Raw genomic sequence first — 14529 nt, 5'->3', positions numbered from 1 at the left:
CTGCCGCAGTCACAGTGCAAACAACACAGCCACAAACACACATGCATCATAGCGGGGTGCACAGTAAGACCATTAACAACTGCCTGCACTGAGGTCTCGAGCTCACAAAATCGGCACCTAGTCTACACCAGGGGTTGTGTTAACCAAAGATTTTCTGTCATTTACTGATTTGTGGAAACATTGACGGATAAGTCCAAATGCTGCAAGAAAGGCATTTTAACCTAGTTCATCAGTTTTGCCTTCACTCTTTTAATCTTAATCTGTGTGTGTGTGCCCGGTTTATTGCCTGGTATTAAGACTTTAATTTCTGGTGAACGATGGTGAACTGGGTGTGTTTAAAGATTTCCTGTTTCAGTGGCATACCCAAAATTATAGGCTTATAACTAAAAAAAAAAAAAAACAAGGAGGGTCAAGTGTTTGGAATCTTTGTAAAGAAAGCTTTTAATTTTTTTTATGATATATATTATGATACATTTTGAGACTCTCAGCCTAAGAAACTTTTTTTTTTTTTTTTTTTTTTTGACATGACATATCTCTGGGTGTAAATAAGGTGGCTCCGAAAAACTGCTTTTGTTTTGTTCCGAATCATGTCAGCTGTATCTGAATTTTTTTTTTTGTGTTGATAGGACAAAGCAATCAAAAGTTATTGCATTACAAAAATAATTTATTATAGTGTCTGTCCAAAAACATCTCCAAGTGTCCAAAAGCCATTTTACTCAATTAACGTTTTTACTGATTGCAATAATATGTACAGTAGGGCTGCAACTAAGGATTATTTTGATAATCGACTAATCTAATAATTATTAGAACGACTATTCAGCGATTATTGCACCGATTAATCATTAGCTCTTAACCGATTATTCAGCTTGTGCCCCGACATAAAAGGTTGTATTAAATGTGCTTACTAACAATAAAAAGGACAAAATCATCTTTTAAAAATACCTCTAAATGACATTCACTAAATTAAAGGAAAAAATACTTTTTTAAAAAAGTTTAAGTAAAGAATTCTATTGTTATCAAATGTTTTTGTCTTGTTTTCTATTTAAAATGGTCTAAAAATCCTTAAAACAAGATACATTTACTTGAGAAGCAACATATAAGATATTTAGACTTGCTTTAAGAGAATGTATCTTAAATATAAGTGTATTTTGTATATTTGTATTTTTTCACATGGTTATACTTCTGTGAGTCCAGTAAAGACAAAATATACTTCTATTCAAGATCTATTCTCTAAAAGCAAGTCTAAATATCTTATATGCTGCTTCTCAGGTGAATGCATCTTTTTTAAAGGATTTTTAGATATTTTAAAATATTTGTATTTTTAATATTATATTCAACATTCTCAGATAACAATTTTTTATTCTGCAGTATAGCTGCTAAAGTAAATGTATGTTGTTTTAAAGGAGTTTTAGATATTGTTTTTGGAAAACAAGCCAAATATATATAAAAATAAACATATTTTGTTGCAGTGTATAATGTGGCGAAGACTACCGTCTCACCTTTCTGTTCACTTCAATCCATCTTTAACTCACTAAAAAACAAACTCTCTCTTATTAATAAAGCTGTGTATTGCCAATTTTCTTCATGATAAGAAATCCACAGTGACATATTATGATTCAATAAGTTGCGAGCCATCACATTATAATCTAGCTGCAGCAAGTGCGCGCTCGAGGGATGAGTGTCCCCGCGTCAGAGTGTGCATCAGCCGGGTGCAGTTTCAATCTCTCATTTCCATTTACACTTGGTAATTTGTGTCTCTTTTAATCACTTGTGTTGAGATTTCAAGAGGAGGGTCTCTGAATTCATGTCTGTATACATCAGTCATTACGTCAATGTGTTACTGCATTATAATAATTTGCAAAAAATGTATAAGAACAAAAAGAAAGCACAAAAAAGTGGCGTATCGTTTCTGCCACACCGTAAAAATTTATGTTTGAGTTTGCAGTAAATTCCTGGCTACTAGTTGCAGGACTTTCACAGTATATTTTACAATAGTATTTATACAATTTTTTTTACAATTAAAAGACAACTGTATATACTGTGACTTCGCAGTGAACAGGGCCAGGAAATTACTTTAATGTAGCAGTGCTGTGTTGTAAAATCACAATGAACATCTGTATTTTTATTATCTACAGTGTTCGATAATTGTCACCATTGTTGAGTTTGGTATGCTGAGTGTTATTATCTGTGAGTGCCTGATTGTCAATTCATGATAAAAAGTTAATGAAAGATAAAACCAACCATATTATTGCGTAGTGTTGCAAACATCCCTTCCTCATTGTTTATTTAAAATTATACTATTTCTTTACTTTCAAATGCATCATATAATGTAGACTATACATCATAGTCCGACATGAAGTCAAATACACAATTGACTAATTTTCTCCATACATCACAGTATAACAAATTGTGTTCATAAATACAATTGCACCAACTGGGAGATAATGATTTAGAAAGAAATAAGAAAAGTTCCCATCCAAAGGGAACACTAAACACCATTATGGTGACTTCAAACGAAACACATTTTCCCATGATGCAGTTCGATATTATAACTTCTTTTTTAACATTAATTTGTTGTGTTGTGACAGAAAATGACCTAGCCTCTATTGATTTTACAGTAAAATTCTGAAAATAGTATTTTATTGTAAGAAATATGTCCAAAGTCTGCTACCCCTGAATGTAGCCCTAGTACTTACGAAATGAAAACAAGTATGACAAATAAAAATAGACCATGACTGAAATTTGTGATGGATAAAGTTTTTCTCTAGTGCAACCTCTGGTCTTCACTCAGATTTGCATTTAAAGAGCTCTGCGTGTCTCAGCATGTTTTGATGTGCAAGAGTAGCTGAAGTTTGGCTGAGGATGCCATGGACACTAGCCATCAGCATTAGGCTCTGTAATAAAGAGAAGACTGAATGCACACAAATGTTGAACCCGGCCCAAAACCCTTATTACACACAGAGAGACCAGTAAGCGTGGGAATGTTTGCACAGCTGAGTGTTTATAGAGATTTGATGAGTTAAATTACAGTGTATTCTCTAAACTTTGATGCATGATTTGACGGATCTTGAAATTAACAGTCTTTTTTTCTAAATTAATCGGCTTGGCAATGATCAAGGGTCAGAATGACTATACAAATGTTTAGTCAAATCACTCTTTCTCTCTGTGTTTCAGGATTTTTGGACTGTGGAAGTATCTTCAATTGCATTTCATTCCTTCATTCCAACGTACAGTGATACTCAGAAACCCTCTCCTATAGGACCAAGAGGGACCTTTAGAGCTGCTACGCTTTGTTTGCCATTATGGAGTAAGACAAAAAGTATAGAAAGAGACTAAATTAAGGAGATGCACAGAAGAGGAGAGTTGAAGTGTTTTGCACTGGAATGCCCTCCCACACGCACACACATGGTTTCTATGGGGATTTCTGCATAGTGGCTCTCTACTGGATGGGAGGAGGTGTATTTCTGTGGCATCTGATTGCTCTGCTGTGATTGGCCAGTACTGTTCAGCTGCTGCACTGCCATTGATCAGAATGCCAGCAAAGGGGAAGTACCTGCTGAACGAGCTGAAGTTGAAACAGGAAGCACTGTACAGGAAATTTTCTGGTATTAGCCAATACCAGCCCTTTGTTCTGTTGCTGGGACTGAGCATGTTCACATGTGCAACACTGCTAGTGCTCTTCTTCAGCCTGGGACTGGTGAGATGCCACATTTAGGTTCTCCCTCTTTCTCACTCACAAATGCACACACTGACACACACATATACTGTAAATATGTACACTTACACATGCTCTGAAGACTAAAGTCAAACACCCACCAGCTTAAGTGCATGCTGTCCCTCAAAATTAGGATACAATTTACTATGAGATCGCTGCTTTCTGATCCAAGCGTCCTCAGCTGCCCTGCTGATGACTGAAGCAGCTTCTCTTACATAAGCCTGCGGCAATTGAGATGCCGATCCTCTGTAGTACCCTGATGAATTGCATAATCTGCGCCATGATGATCAAAATGCCGGAAATCTAAAAGGAACTGGCAGTATCAGTGACAGGATGTTGTGTGTTTTAATTGTTGCAACTACCAGTTTGTGCCAGGTCCATCAGAATAGCTTTTTCTTAAGCAGCATATCGGTTGATATTCTCTCTGTGTCCTCTTATTGCCACTTTCTCATCCAGCTCTTCTGTCTATGTTGGGTGCACAGCACACAAACCCACATACACACACTTTCTCTTGAGTGAGCTGGTTGTGGCCCAGAACGTGCCTTCCATACTGCTATTGATAATTTCTCTAGCACATAACCACTATACCATCTGTGTGAACTTCTGTAACCTCCTCCCTCAAACACCAACCAGCTGTGGGAGGAACAGAATAAGGCCAAGGTGGCTCTGTGTGTGTGGGAATGTTGTTTTACTATCATTCACAAAGTCCGTAGGATGATGTATGTGTGTGTGTATGTATCTGTGCTTCATTTGAAAGAACAAGCAGTGAAGTAGTATCTTAGTGGTAATTCAGAGTGGTTTAAGAGGAGTTGATGTATTGGTTGAACGATAGTGGAGGACTCAATGCAGTGAGTGTGTATACAGGTGAGTGGCTGGGTCTACCTGACATGGTGTACTGCCCACACAGGTGGTGACTTCTAGTCTGATAGTGTCATATAATCATTGTGCTCTGCCTTTTTTTTTTAACTGTATCATCTAGACCAGTGGTTCTCAACCTTTTTGACTCCAGGGCTCCCCACTGTCAGAGAAAATATTTGAAAACCCCGCATATAGGCTATTAGATATTTATAATATAATATATATTATATTATAAGATATTTCCTTAAAACATGTGATTCCATAAATGTCTAGACCTGTATATTCTTCATAAAAAGCAAGCTTTTTAAGGGAGTTATTAAATTTGTTTGCATTTTCAGTAAGTTTAATTATAATAATGATATATAAAAATTATAATAATCTGTTATATTTTAAATAATTTTTGAGGCCCCCAGTGAGGCTCACTAAATTTATTTTGTTGGCTGTAAAGATTGATAATTTACTGCGTAACTCACCACATTCTAAGATTAGCCCCAAGTCACAACTATCAGTCCATAGTCAAGTCCAGGCATGCCCTGAAGCTCCTGAACCTATGCAGATCGCCTATACAAGAGTTTCTGTTGAAAAACGCGATCGTCATCATAAGGAGGGACTGTGCTACTACTGTGGTGAAAGGAGTCACCAAAACTCTGCATGCCCTCACAAAGGCAAGAAATATAAAAACTCAAGAACAAAAGTGAGTACCAAGAATATTTCCTCTCCCATACACCATAGTTTTTCTCTTCCCATCGAACTCTCCTTTGACGATAAATTTAAATGTGTTTTTGCACTCGTCGACCCAGGGTCTGCAGTTAATTTGATTCACCAAGATCTTGTACAAGAACTCCATATCCCAACAGTACCTTGCATACCCACCATTAACATCACTGCTGTGCATAATGCACCCATAGGCACAGGCATCACTCACCAAACTGTTCCAGTGACACTACGAATTGGATTATTTCACAAAGAAACCATATCTTTTTATGTCATCAACACTCCCAAGCATATTCCATCCTGGGTCATCCATGGCTGGCTGTCCATGATCCCATCGTTTCTTGGAACCAGGGTGAGTTAAAACAATGGTCAGACTATTGCCATTCAAATTGCCGTCCATGTCACAGTTACCATGCCATTTTTTACTACTAGCATCGAAAGTCCTGAGATTCTAGCTCAAATCAAAATCCCCAAAGAATATTCAGAATTTTCTGAAGTATTAACAAGATCAAGGCAGCTTAATTACCTCCTCATCGTCCATGGGACTGCACTATTGAGTTACTGTCCAACATGGCACCTCCCAGGAGCAAAGCCTATCCATTATCAAGACCTGAAACCTTGGCTATGGAAACCTACGTCAAGGAGGCTCTAGCTGCAGGTTTTATTAGTCCTTCCATCTCACCAGCTGCAGCATGCTTTTTATTTGTTGAGAAAAATGATGGAGGGCTCCGTCCATGTATTGACTACCGAGGGCTGAACACTGTAACAATCAAATACAGGTACCCACTCCCTCTTGTTCCATCTGTCCTAGAACAACTACGTGAAGCACGTATCTACACTAAACTTGATCTGAGAAGTGCTTACAATCTCATTCGTATTAGAGAAGGAGACGAGTGGAAAACCGCATTCATCACCACTAGGGGGCACTATGAGTACCAGGTGATGTCTTATGGCCTGGCCAACGCACCAGCTGTGTTCCAATCGTTCATTAACAAGATTTTCAGAGACCTCAACAAGTGTGTCATCGCCTACATCGACAACATACTTATCTACTCCAAAAATAAAGCACAACACATTAAAGATGTCAAGATGGTCCTTTCATGCCTACAGAAACATCAACTCTATGTGAAAGCAGAAAAATGTGAGTTCCACACTACCCAGACAACATTCTTGGGGTATATAATCAGTCATAGGGGTGTCAAGATGGATAACTCCAAGATCCAGGCAGTCACGGAATGGCCAAGACCCAATACTGTTAAGGAGCTACAACATTTTCTGGGCTTTTCGAACTTCTGCAGGAGGTGTATCCACAACTACAGTCTCATCTCTGCCCCTTTAACATCATTGCTCAAAGGGAAACCATTCAAATTACCATGGAGTGACTCTGCTCAAAAGGCCTTCGAAACCCTCAAGACAAGTTTCACGACCACCCCCATTCTCAAGCACCCCGATCCTAACCAAATGTTCATTATGGAGGTGGATGCATCAGACTGCAGCATCAGGGCGGTTCTCTCTCAGTGCCACGGTAACCCTGGAAAACTTTATCCATGTGCTTTCTTTTCATGTAAACTAAATTCAGCTGAAAGGAACTATGATGTTGGAAACAAAGAGCTACTCTCCATGAAGGCTGTGTTAGAAGAATAGTGCCACTGGCTTGAAGGATCTGTCCATCCATTCCAAGTAATCACAGACAATAAAAACCTTGAATACATAAGTGAGCAAAACGACTCAATCCAAGACAAGCCTGACGTTCACTCTTCTTCACAAGATTTCAATTCACAGTCACCTACCGCCCTGGCAGTAAGAACTGCAAGGCTGATGCTCTTTCCCGTCGCTATGATCCTTCTCACAACATACCTCAAAATGTATCCATATTACCACCTTCAGTCATCATCGCACCCGTAAGCTGGGACATCATGGAAGAAATCCAAAGAGCCCAACAGACAGACCCTGCACCACCAGAATGCCCCCCAACTAAACAGTATGTACCACACACTCTACGCCAGAGAACGATCCAATGGATCCATACCTCCCTCAGCACTGGACACCCTGGCATCCAGAGGATGATAAACCTGGTACGTAACTCATTCTGGTGGCCTTCACTCATAAATGATGTCACTGCATATGTTAAGGCATGTCAAGTTTGTACACAGTCAAAAAAACCCAGAGAACTGCCAGCCGGCCTTCTACAGCCACTGCCTATCCCTCAGAGACCCTGGTCCCACCTGTCCGTCGACTTCATCACAGATCTGCCAAATTCCAATGGGTATACTACCATCTTTGTTATCATTGATCGTTTCTCTAAGTCATGCAGACGAATCCCCTTGAAAGGTCTATTCACTGCCATGGAGACCGCTAATGCTCTCTTCCACCAAGTTTTCAGGATCTATGGTTTGCCAGAAGACATAGTGTCTGATTGGGGACCGCAGTTTACCTCCAGAGTCTGGCAGGCCTTCTGCAAGCAGCTAGACATCAACGTCAGCCTCACGTCTGGTTATCATCCTCAAGCAAACGGACAGGTGGAGAGGCTGAACCAGGAGATATCTCAGGTCGTACTGCAGTCGTGAACAACAGAAATGGAGCGACTTCCTCCCATGGGCGGAATATGCTCAGAACTCCCTCACTCACTCCTCTACTGGACTCACTCCCTTCCAATGTGTGCTGGGCTACCAATCTCCTATGTTCCCATGGTCAGGTGAACCCTCTACGGTGCCAGCGGTGGATGATTGGATCAGGCAGAGCGAGCAGGTGTGGAACAATGTGCACGTCAGACTGCAGCAGGACATCCAGGCCCAACAAATCCAAGCTGATCGACGGAGGCGTTCCCACCCCGACAACCAGCCTGGTCAGAGGGTCTGGTTATCTACACGTGATCTCAAGTTGCGGCTACCCTGCAGGAAGCTCAGCCCCAGGTATGTTGGTCCGTTCAGAATTCTCAAACAGATCAATCATGTAACATACCGATTGGAGCTTCCTGCTAACTACCACATCTCTCCTTCCTTTCATGTGTCATTGTTGAAACCGGTCCACCCGACGTCTGGCCCCAGAACCACGGATCCTGAGCCTCCTCCATTGGAGATCGACGGATCTCCTGCTTTAATGGGGTGTCTGAAATGAATGAGGCTGGTATTCATTCATCCGACTGCCAGAGGGGGCCCTCTTCCAAATACTAACATTGAACTGTTTCTTCTATGGTGACTTCCTGTTTGCACTACATAAATAGCCATACCTTTCCATTGTTACTTTGTGAAGTATTGCCAGTTTCACTGCCTTACCAAGCGTTTTTCCCATTGCCTGTTTTCATTGTCTTCATGTTATGACCATTGTGCCTGCCTTAATGGATTACCGATTTTTGAATTACAGTTTTGCTCTGTTTGCCTGGTTGGACTGATTACTTGATAACGACTACTTTGCCTGCTTCAGCGATTACGTCTCTGCCCTGTGTGTTGTGTTTGCTGTGTTTAATAAACTTCCTGCATATGGATTCTACCTTCGCCTCCATGTCGAGTCCCTCACAAAATGAAACTGCAAAATAATGATTTTAATGAAATAATGATTGTTGGCTCTTGTGTGCAAATTAATGTATGCAGGATAAGGAAGGCAAATTTTGCCCTCATTGAATGGGAGGATAATACACATTTCATAAAGGAAAAACAGACATAATGCTTTTTTTTTTTTTTTTTTTTTTTCAGTTTTAGGCTACATTTATTTTGTGTGAAAAGACAGTTCTAAATGATATTGCCATTGTTCTCTTATGTGTGTTGATATTGACAAAGATACAGACTTTAGCAGATCTAAATATTCTTTCTCAGTTTTCATAAACAATAACCCTACTTTGTAAGTTTTTATTTTCAAAGTAAAGCTAATCAAAACCTATTTGTTAGTTGAGGATGTAAGGTAATATTTGTTCTTCAGCCAGATCTTAAGAAGGAATTTATAGCCAGACCTTGAAAATGCTATTGAAATACCTCTTTTAACATAATGAAATACTATTTAAATGTAAATAAACACATTATTAACCATTTTGTTTTACATGTTAACATGTTAGTTACAATAAAAGTGTTGGGTAAGATAAATATGGATAAAAACGTTTGGCCCCAGTTCAGTTTATAAATCCCCAAGATTATTTACTTATTTTTAAATAACAAAAACAGTCTCAGAGTATATTTATATACTCTATCAAGGAGAGTACCTGCACTTTTTTCATCCACTTTAAGCACTGTACAACTTCGTTGCTATTACGATGTAATAACAACAAACCCTAAAACGGCTGTAAAAACGACGATTTAAACAACTTTACAGCTCAAATAATACATGAGTTTTAACAGAAGAATTAATGTATGTGCTAAAATTATAAGCTTCACATTTCTGCCTTTAAACCCTCCAAAAATTGACCCCATTCACTTCCACTGTAAGTGCCTCACTGAATCTTCGACATTTGCTTTTTTTGAAGAAAAGGAGGGATGTGTCGAAATTGTTTTTGTGGTAATCAGCATTATGCTACAAATGCTGTCGATTGAGCTTACATTTTATTGAACCCGGAATAATTCTTTAATCAAACAAACTGATTCAACTGAATGAATGAGACTTTTTAACACTATATATGAGAGAGAGGACCGTTTAGGTGAGCACATTGATTATTTCCTCAGCTCGCTCGGCAGTAAACCTGCATGTGCTTACAATGTGACATTAAAAAACAGTAATGTAGTGTTTGACCGCTTCTAGTTGGCAAAATTATCTTGATTCTGAAAAATCAGCACTACTTTGAAAACAGTTGAGCATCTTTATAGCTGTATGTTTATATTGCCACTGTATGTTTACAACTTTACTGCTTTTGGTAGTCACTTTCCAACACTTCTTTGGATAGACATGGAGTCCCTTTCCTACCATATGATACCCGTTGAGCAAAGTTTTAAGGGGACAACAGAGCCCACAGGCTTACTTATAATCAATGTCATTTCTGCACATTAAGCTGGGATAGGAGAAAGTATTTTAAAACACACTACACCTTTAAGAACTTTATTAGTTGTAAAGTGTTTCAGACTTGCTTTATTTTTTTAGATTTATTTATGTGCATTTATCTGTATAGATGCAGAGGGACCTGAGCACAGGATTGACACAGCCTTTTGAAGTTTCAAGGGGGATGATCTTATATTTATCAATGAGAGTCTGTGGGATTTATGGCTGTTTATTCTGTAAATCTATAAATCAATCCAGTAATTTCTGAGATTTGCTTTCTATTGACTGGACAAGCCTCCTATTTCTGAGATAGCACAGTGTTGATTAGTGTGGCATGCTCACCAACAGTTGCCATTGCAATGAAAGTAAAAGCAAGTCCCCTTTCAAACTCCATGACAACTGATGTACAAAACGTTTCCAAGGAAGAGTGCATGCACAAACATGTAGACGAGAGACACACTCTCACAAGGTTTTCTTGAGATAGCGCTAAACAAACGCACCATCTCAGAGTTTCCATTTGAAGATTATCCACTCACTAACACACACACACACACACACACACAGACACACACACACACACACACACACACACACACACACACTGTTCATTCTAAACCCTTTGAATAAGCTTGCTTACAGTATATGATTAATGTTTGCATTTTAACACCTTGTTCTCTTTATGTGTGTGTGTTTCAGAAAACAAGGGAGCATGCTGCATTTGTGGGTGTTGTGGGAGGAGCGTTCTGCTTGTTCCTGGCTGTGTTTATATTAGTGTGTACAGAGACCCTCTCCCAGAGATGGAGAACTTTGCTCGGTCTGGCTGTGTGGGCCACACATCTCACAATGGGCTTCACCTTTATTTTCAGCACAAACCAAATACAACCATGGGACCAGGTAACACACACATAAGCAAACTCATTTACATGACTAGTATATAATATTATAGAGACCTCATATTACTTCAGCACGTTTCACAGCGGATACATTCTAATAAGCTTTCTGTCACATACATAAACATGCAATATGGCCAGCATTCATTAATTCCAAACTGGTCAGTCCATGCTTTTTAAGAAATAGTGATGTTATGTATTATAATGCTATATTTTATATATATTGCTATAGTACATTTGTATTATTGAACTGTTCCACTCCTCCTCTGTTTTTCTCTAGGTGCCCATCTTCCTCTTCATCATCATTACAGTCTACACCATGCTGCCATTCCAAATGAGCTATGCTGTAACTCTGAGTATCATCTCCTCTCTGTCTCACATCATTGTTCTATCAGTGCACCTCGCTGTGGTCAAGAGCCACCCTAGACACCTCATCACCAATCAGGTAACCGCAAATCAAGATTATGACGAGAATTTTCAGCTCCAGGACACCTCTTTGTATACTAGCTGTAAAGGATGTAACACCTCAATGTTAAAATGTAAATCAGTCTCGCTTTTTGTTTCGCTCTAGTTGTTGTCAAATGCAGTAGTGTTTGTTTGTGGAAGCGTGGTTGGGGCATTTCATAAGGTTCTGATGGAAAAAGCACTCAGGCAGACATTTCAGGATACTCTCCGCTGCCTTGGCATTCGCATGAAACTGGAGATCGAGAAGAGACAGCAGGTGCTCACACAACTTCTACACACCACAGACAAAGCAAAAACAAACATATAGAACTTAAAATTAAGCAAATAATATACACATTCAAACACATGTCACCCTTGATGTATTATCATAGATTAATATAGTTTTCATTTGTCAGATCATGTGTTCGAGCATGTTTTATGTCTGTTTTAGAGGAACAATTGTAAATTGCACTTTGAAATTTTAATTAGCCTGACAAAGCCAACATTCTGTTATTGTAAAAATGTGGGTTGGGGTTTTCTCAAATTCTTTCAAGCTATGTCCTAAAAGTGCTCTAGCAACCACTCAAACACCTTAGCAACTGTGTCGTATCACTCTAGCAACCACCTAGCAACCACATAGCTTTCAAAATAAAATCTCACTTTAAAGTGCCCAGGTATACGACAAATTATCGTCACAGAACAAGCAGCTGCGCTTCTGAAATCTTCAGACATTCAGCATTTAGTTATAACTTTGAGCAGAACTACGGTTCTAATTATCTTTTAAGCATTATGTAATGTAATAGTGCATGATAATGAAAGTTATTATAAACTGATATCTATGGTTTATAATGAAACTACATTGGTTCCCATTTAAACAAAGAATGCAAGGAGTGCTGCTTTGATATGAAGCAATTCCCGCTGGTGCTCTTTGGATGAGGGATTTTCTGTTTAAATACTCAACTAGTAGTCCAAGGCACTAATGGCGGGGTATACATTTTAAAAGCCTTTATTAAATCATGGCTATTAAGTTAAATATTGGTTGTAGAAATTATTTTAAATTAATACCCATGATTTAATAAAGGCTTTTTTAAATGTATACCCTGCCCTGAGTGCCTTGGACTACTAGTTGTCTGCATAGGTTCCCTTTTGAATAACAGAAAAAAAGTTTCAACTTTAATCAGTATTTGAATTTGTTAGATGTGCAGCAGGTTTTTGAAAACACAAATACATGCCAAATGCATCTTTAATACTCCTGTGTCTGCCCTGATCCAGCAATAATGATGGAAATCTACAGAAGGACAAATCTCTGCCAGTTTTTTGGAAGCGCAGTGTTCCAAACACAACACTTTTGGTCATTGTCAACTTAATTTGAACGAAGCGCTAATCTAAAACAGCTGTTTTCTGGGGTGCCTGAAGAACTCTGAAGTGTTGCTACCGAGTGTTTATTTGTAAAAAAAAATTTCATCTATTCAAACTACATAACCTTCAGACTTCAAGGCTTTGTTCAACTTTCAATATTTAAAGTTTGCTTTGATGAAAGTAACTTTTCTAGTTTAATATGTGTTACCTTTGGCTTCAGTTTCAGTTTCCACAGTTTTGACAGCTGAAGGTTATTATAAAATATTGAGAATTAATTAATCAAGGAGTTTCTTTTGGAATTGGTTTATACTTTTCCAACTTAAAAATAAAAAAATAATGTTTGATCACCTTCTTGAGGCCCCTTTAATTCAAATTTCTCATTTCTCGTTTTGCTGTGGCTGTTGTTGAGGAAGTGACGTCACATAAAAAGAACTCTGGAACTTTGCAAAGCACAACATAATTTAATGGCAGGATTTTAACCTCCCTGACAGACTATTTTTGAGGCATGGCTAGCCAAGAAATATGTTTCTCATTAAAATAGAAAAAAATCCCAGAAGCAATGTCCTAATGACTTCACAAAGCAGTGAGCAGCTGACTTCAACATTAAACCAAATGTCTTATATCAGGAGTGAAAATATTGCATTTTTGTGTGTATGTGTTCTGTAGGAAAACCTGTTGCAGTCAGTGCTCCCTGTGTACATCTCCATGAAGATGAAGTTGGCCATAATGGAACGCTGTAAGTGTAAAGATAAAGAGGAACAGCAACGTATTGTCCGAGATAACAACTTCCACAGCCTTTATGTGAAGAGACATGAAAACGTCAGGTAACAAATGCGTCTGCACACACACAGTCATTGCACCCCTGCTGAAAAGACCAGCTTAACCAGCATGGAATTCCAACGCTTGTCTATGCTGGTTTGATGGTGGTATAGCTGGTGGACCAGCATAACCATGCTTTTCACCAGTAAAAACAGCATGGTCTTTCTGATGAAGCTGGTTAAACTAGATTAAAAGCCTGGTGGAGACACTAGCACTCCATGCCGGGGAACCAGCACCTAAAACACAACATAAGCTGGTGACCAGCAATGCTGGTCTTTTCAGCAGGGACAGTAGCCTTAATGCAAAACTAAAGCTGTCTCTAAGTCTCTCATTTACCACTTCCTCATTAATCAAGTTCTGATACTGAATGAATGGTCAGTCTGTTAGTTCCGACTCTCAGAGTGCTCATCATGAGGCCACTCATTTAATTAATTTCATTTCCCACTGACCCCAAGAGGAGAGAGGGGGATGGGGACATCTATTAATATTCTTTGTCTCATGTTGACAGTGGCTGGTTCTCAGGCAGCCATTTATATTTATATATACAGTGGCAAGAAAAAGTATGTGAACCCTTTGGAATTACCTATATTTATGTATAAATTTGTCTTAAAATTTGGTTTGACCTTCATCTAAGTTACAATAATGAAAAAACACAATCTGTTTTAACTAATAACACAACAATTATTGTATTGTTCTTGTAAATATTGAATATATCATTCAAAGATTCACAGTGTAGGTTGGAAAAAGTATGTGAACCCCTAGGCTAGTGAC

The 14529-nt window shown here is 38.7% G+C and overlaps 1 protein-coding gene across 7 annotated transcripts in view; it reads left to right on the top strand.

The window, feature by feature from the left end:
- The window catches only part of LOC127453675 (adenylate cyclase type 2-like), a 96362-nt gene that overhangs the window by 48312 nt on the left and 33521 nt on the right, over window positions 1-14529 (top strand). For 6 of the 7 annotated variants that reach the window (XM_051720260.1, XM_051720268.1, XM_051720276.1 and 3 more), the window contains 5 exons: window positions 3175-3697; window positions 10943-11140; window positions 11417-11581; window positions 11708-11857; window positions 13606-13763. In XM_051720260.1, coding sequence (XP_051576220.1) covers window positions 3533-3697; window positions 10943-11140; window positions 11417-11581; window positions 11708-11857; window positions 13606-13763 — 836 coding nt within the window. In that variant the 5' untranslated portion in view covers window positions 3175-3532. Of the gene's footprint in view, window positions 1-3174; window positions 5268-5373; window positions 8200-8334; window positions 8482-10942; window positions 11141-11416; window positions 11582-11707; window positions 11858-13605; window positions 13764-14529 lie in introns of those variants that run through there. The other variant, XM_051720294.1, reaches the window with a different exon arrangement.

Source organism: Myxocyprinus asiaticus, chromosome 2, assembly GCF_019703515.2.
Source record: "Myxocyprinus asiaticus isolate MX2 ecotype Aquarium Trade chromosome 2, UBuf_Myxa_2, whole genome shotgun sequence".
Lineage (NCBI taxonomy): Eukaryota > Metazoa > Chordata > Actinopteri > Cypriniformes > Catostomidae > Myxocyprinus > Myxocyprinus asiaticus.
This window is presented reverse-complemented; position numbering and strand designations above follow the sequence as displayed.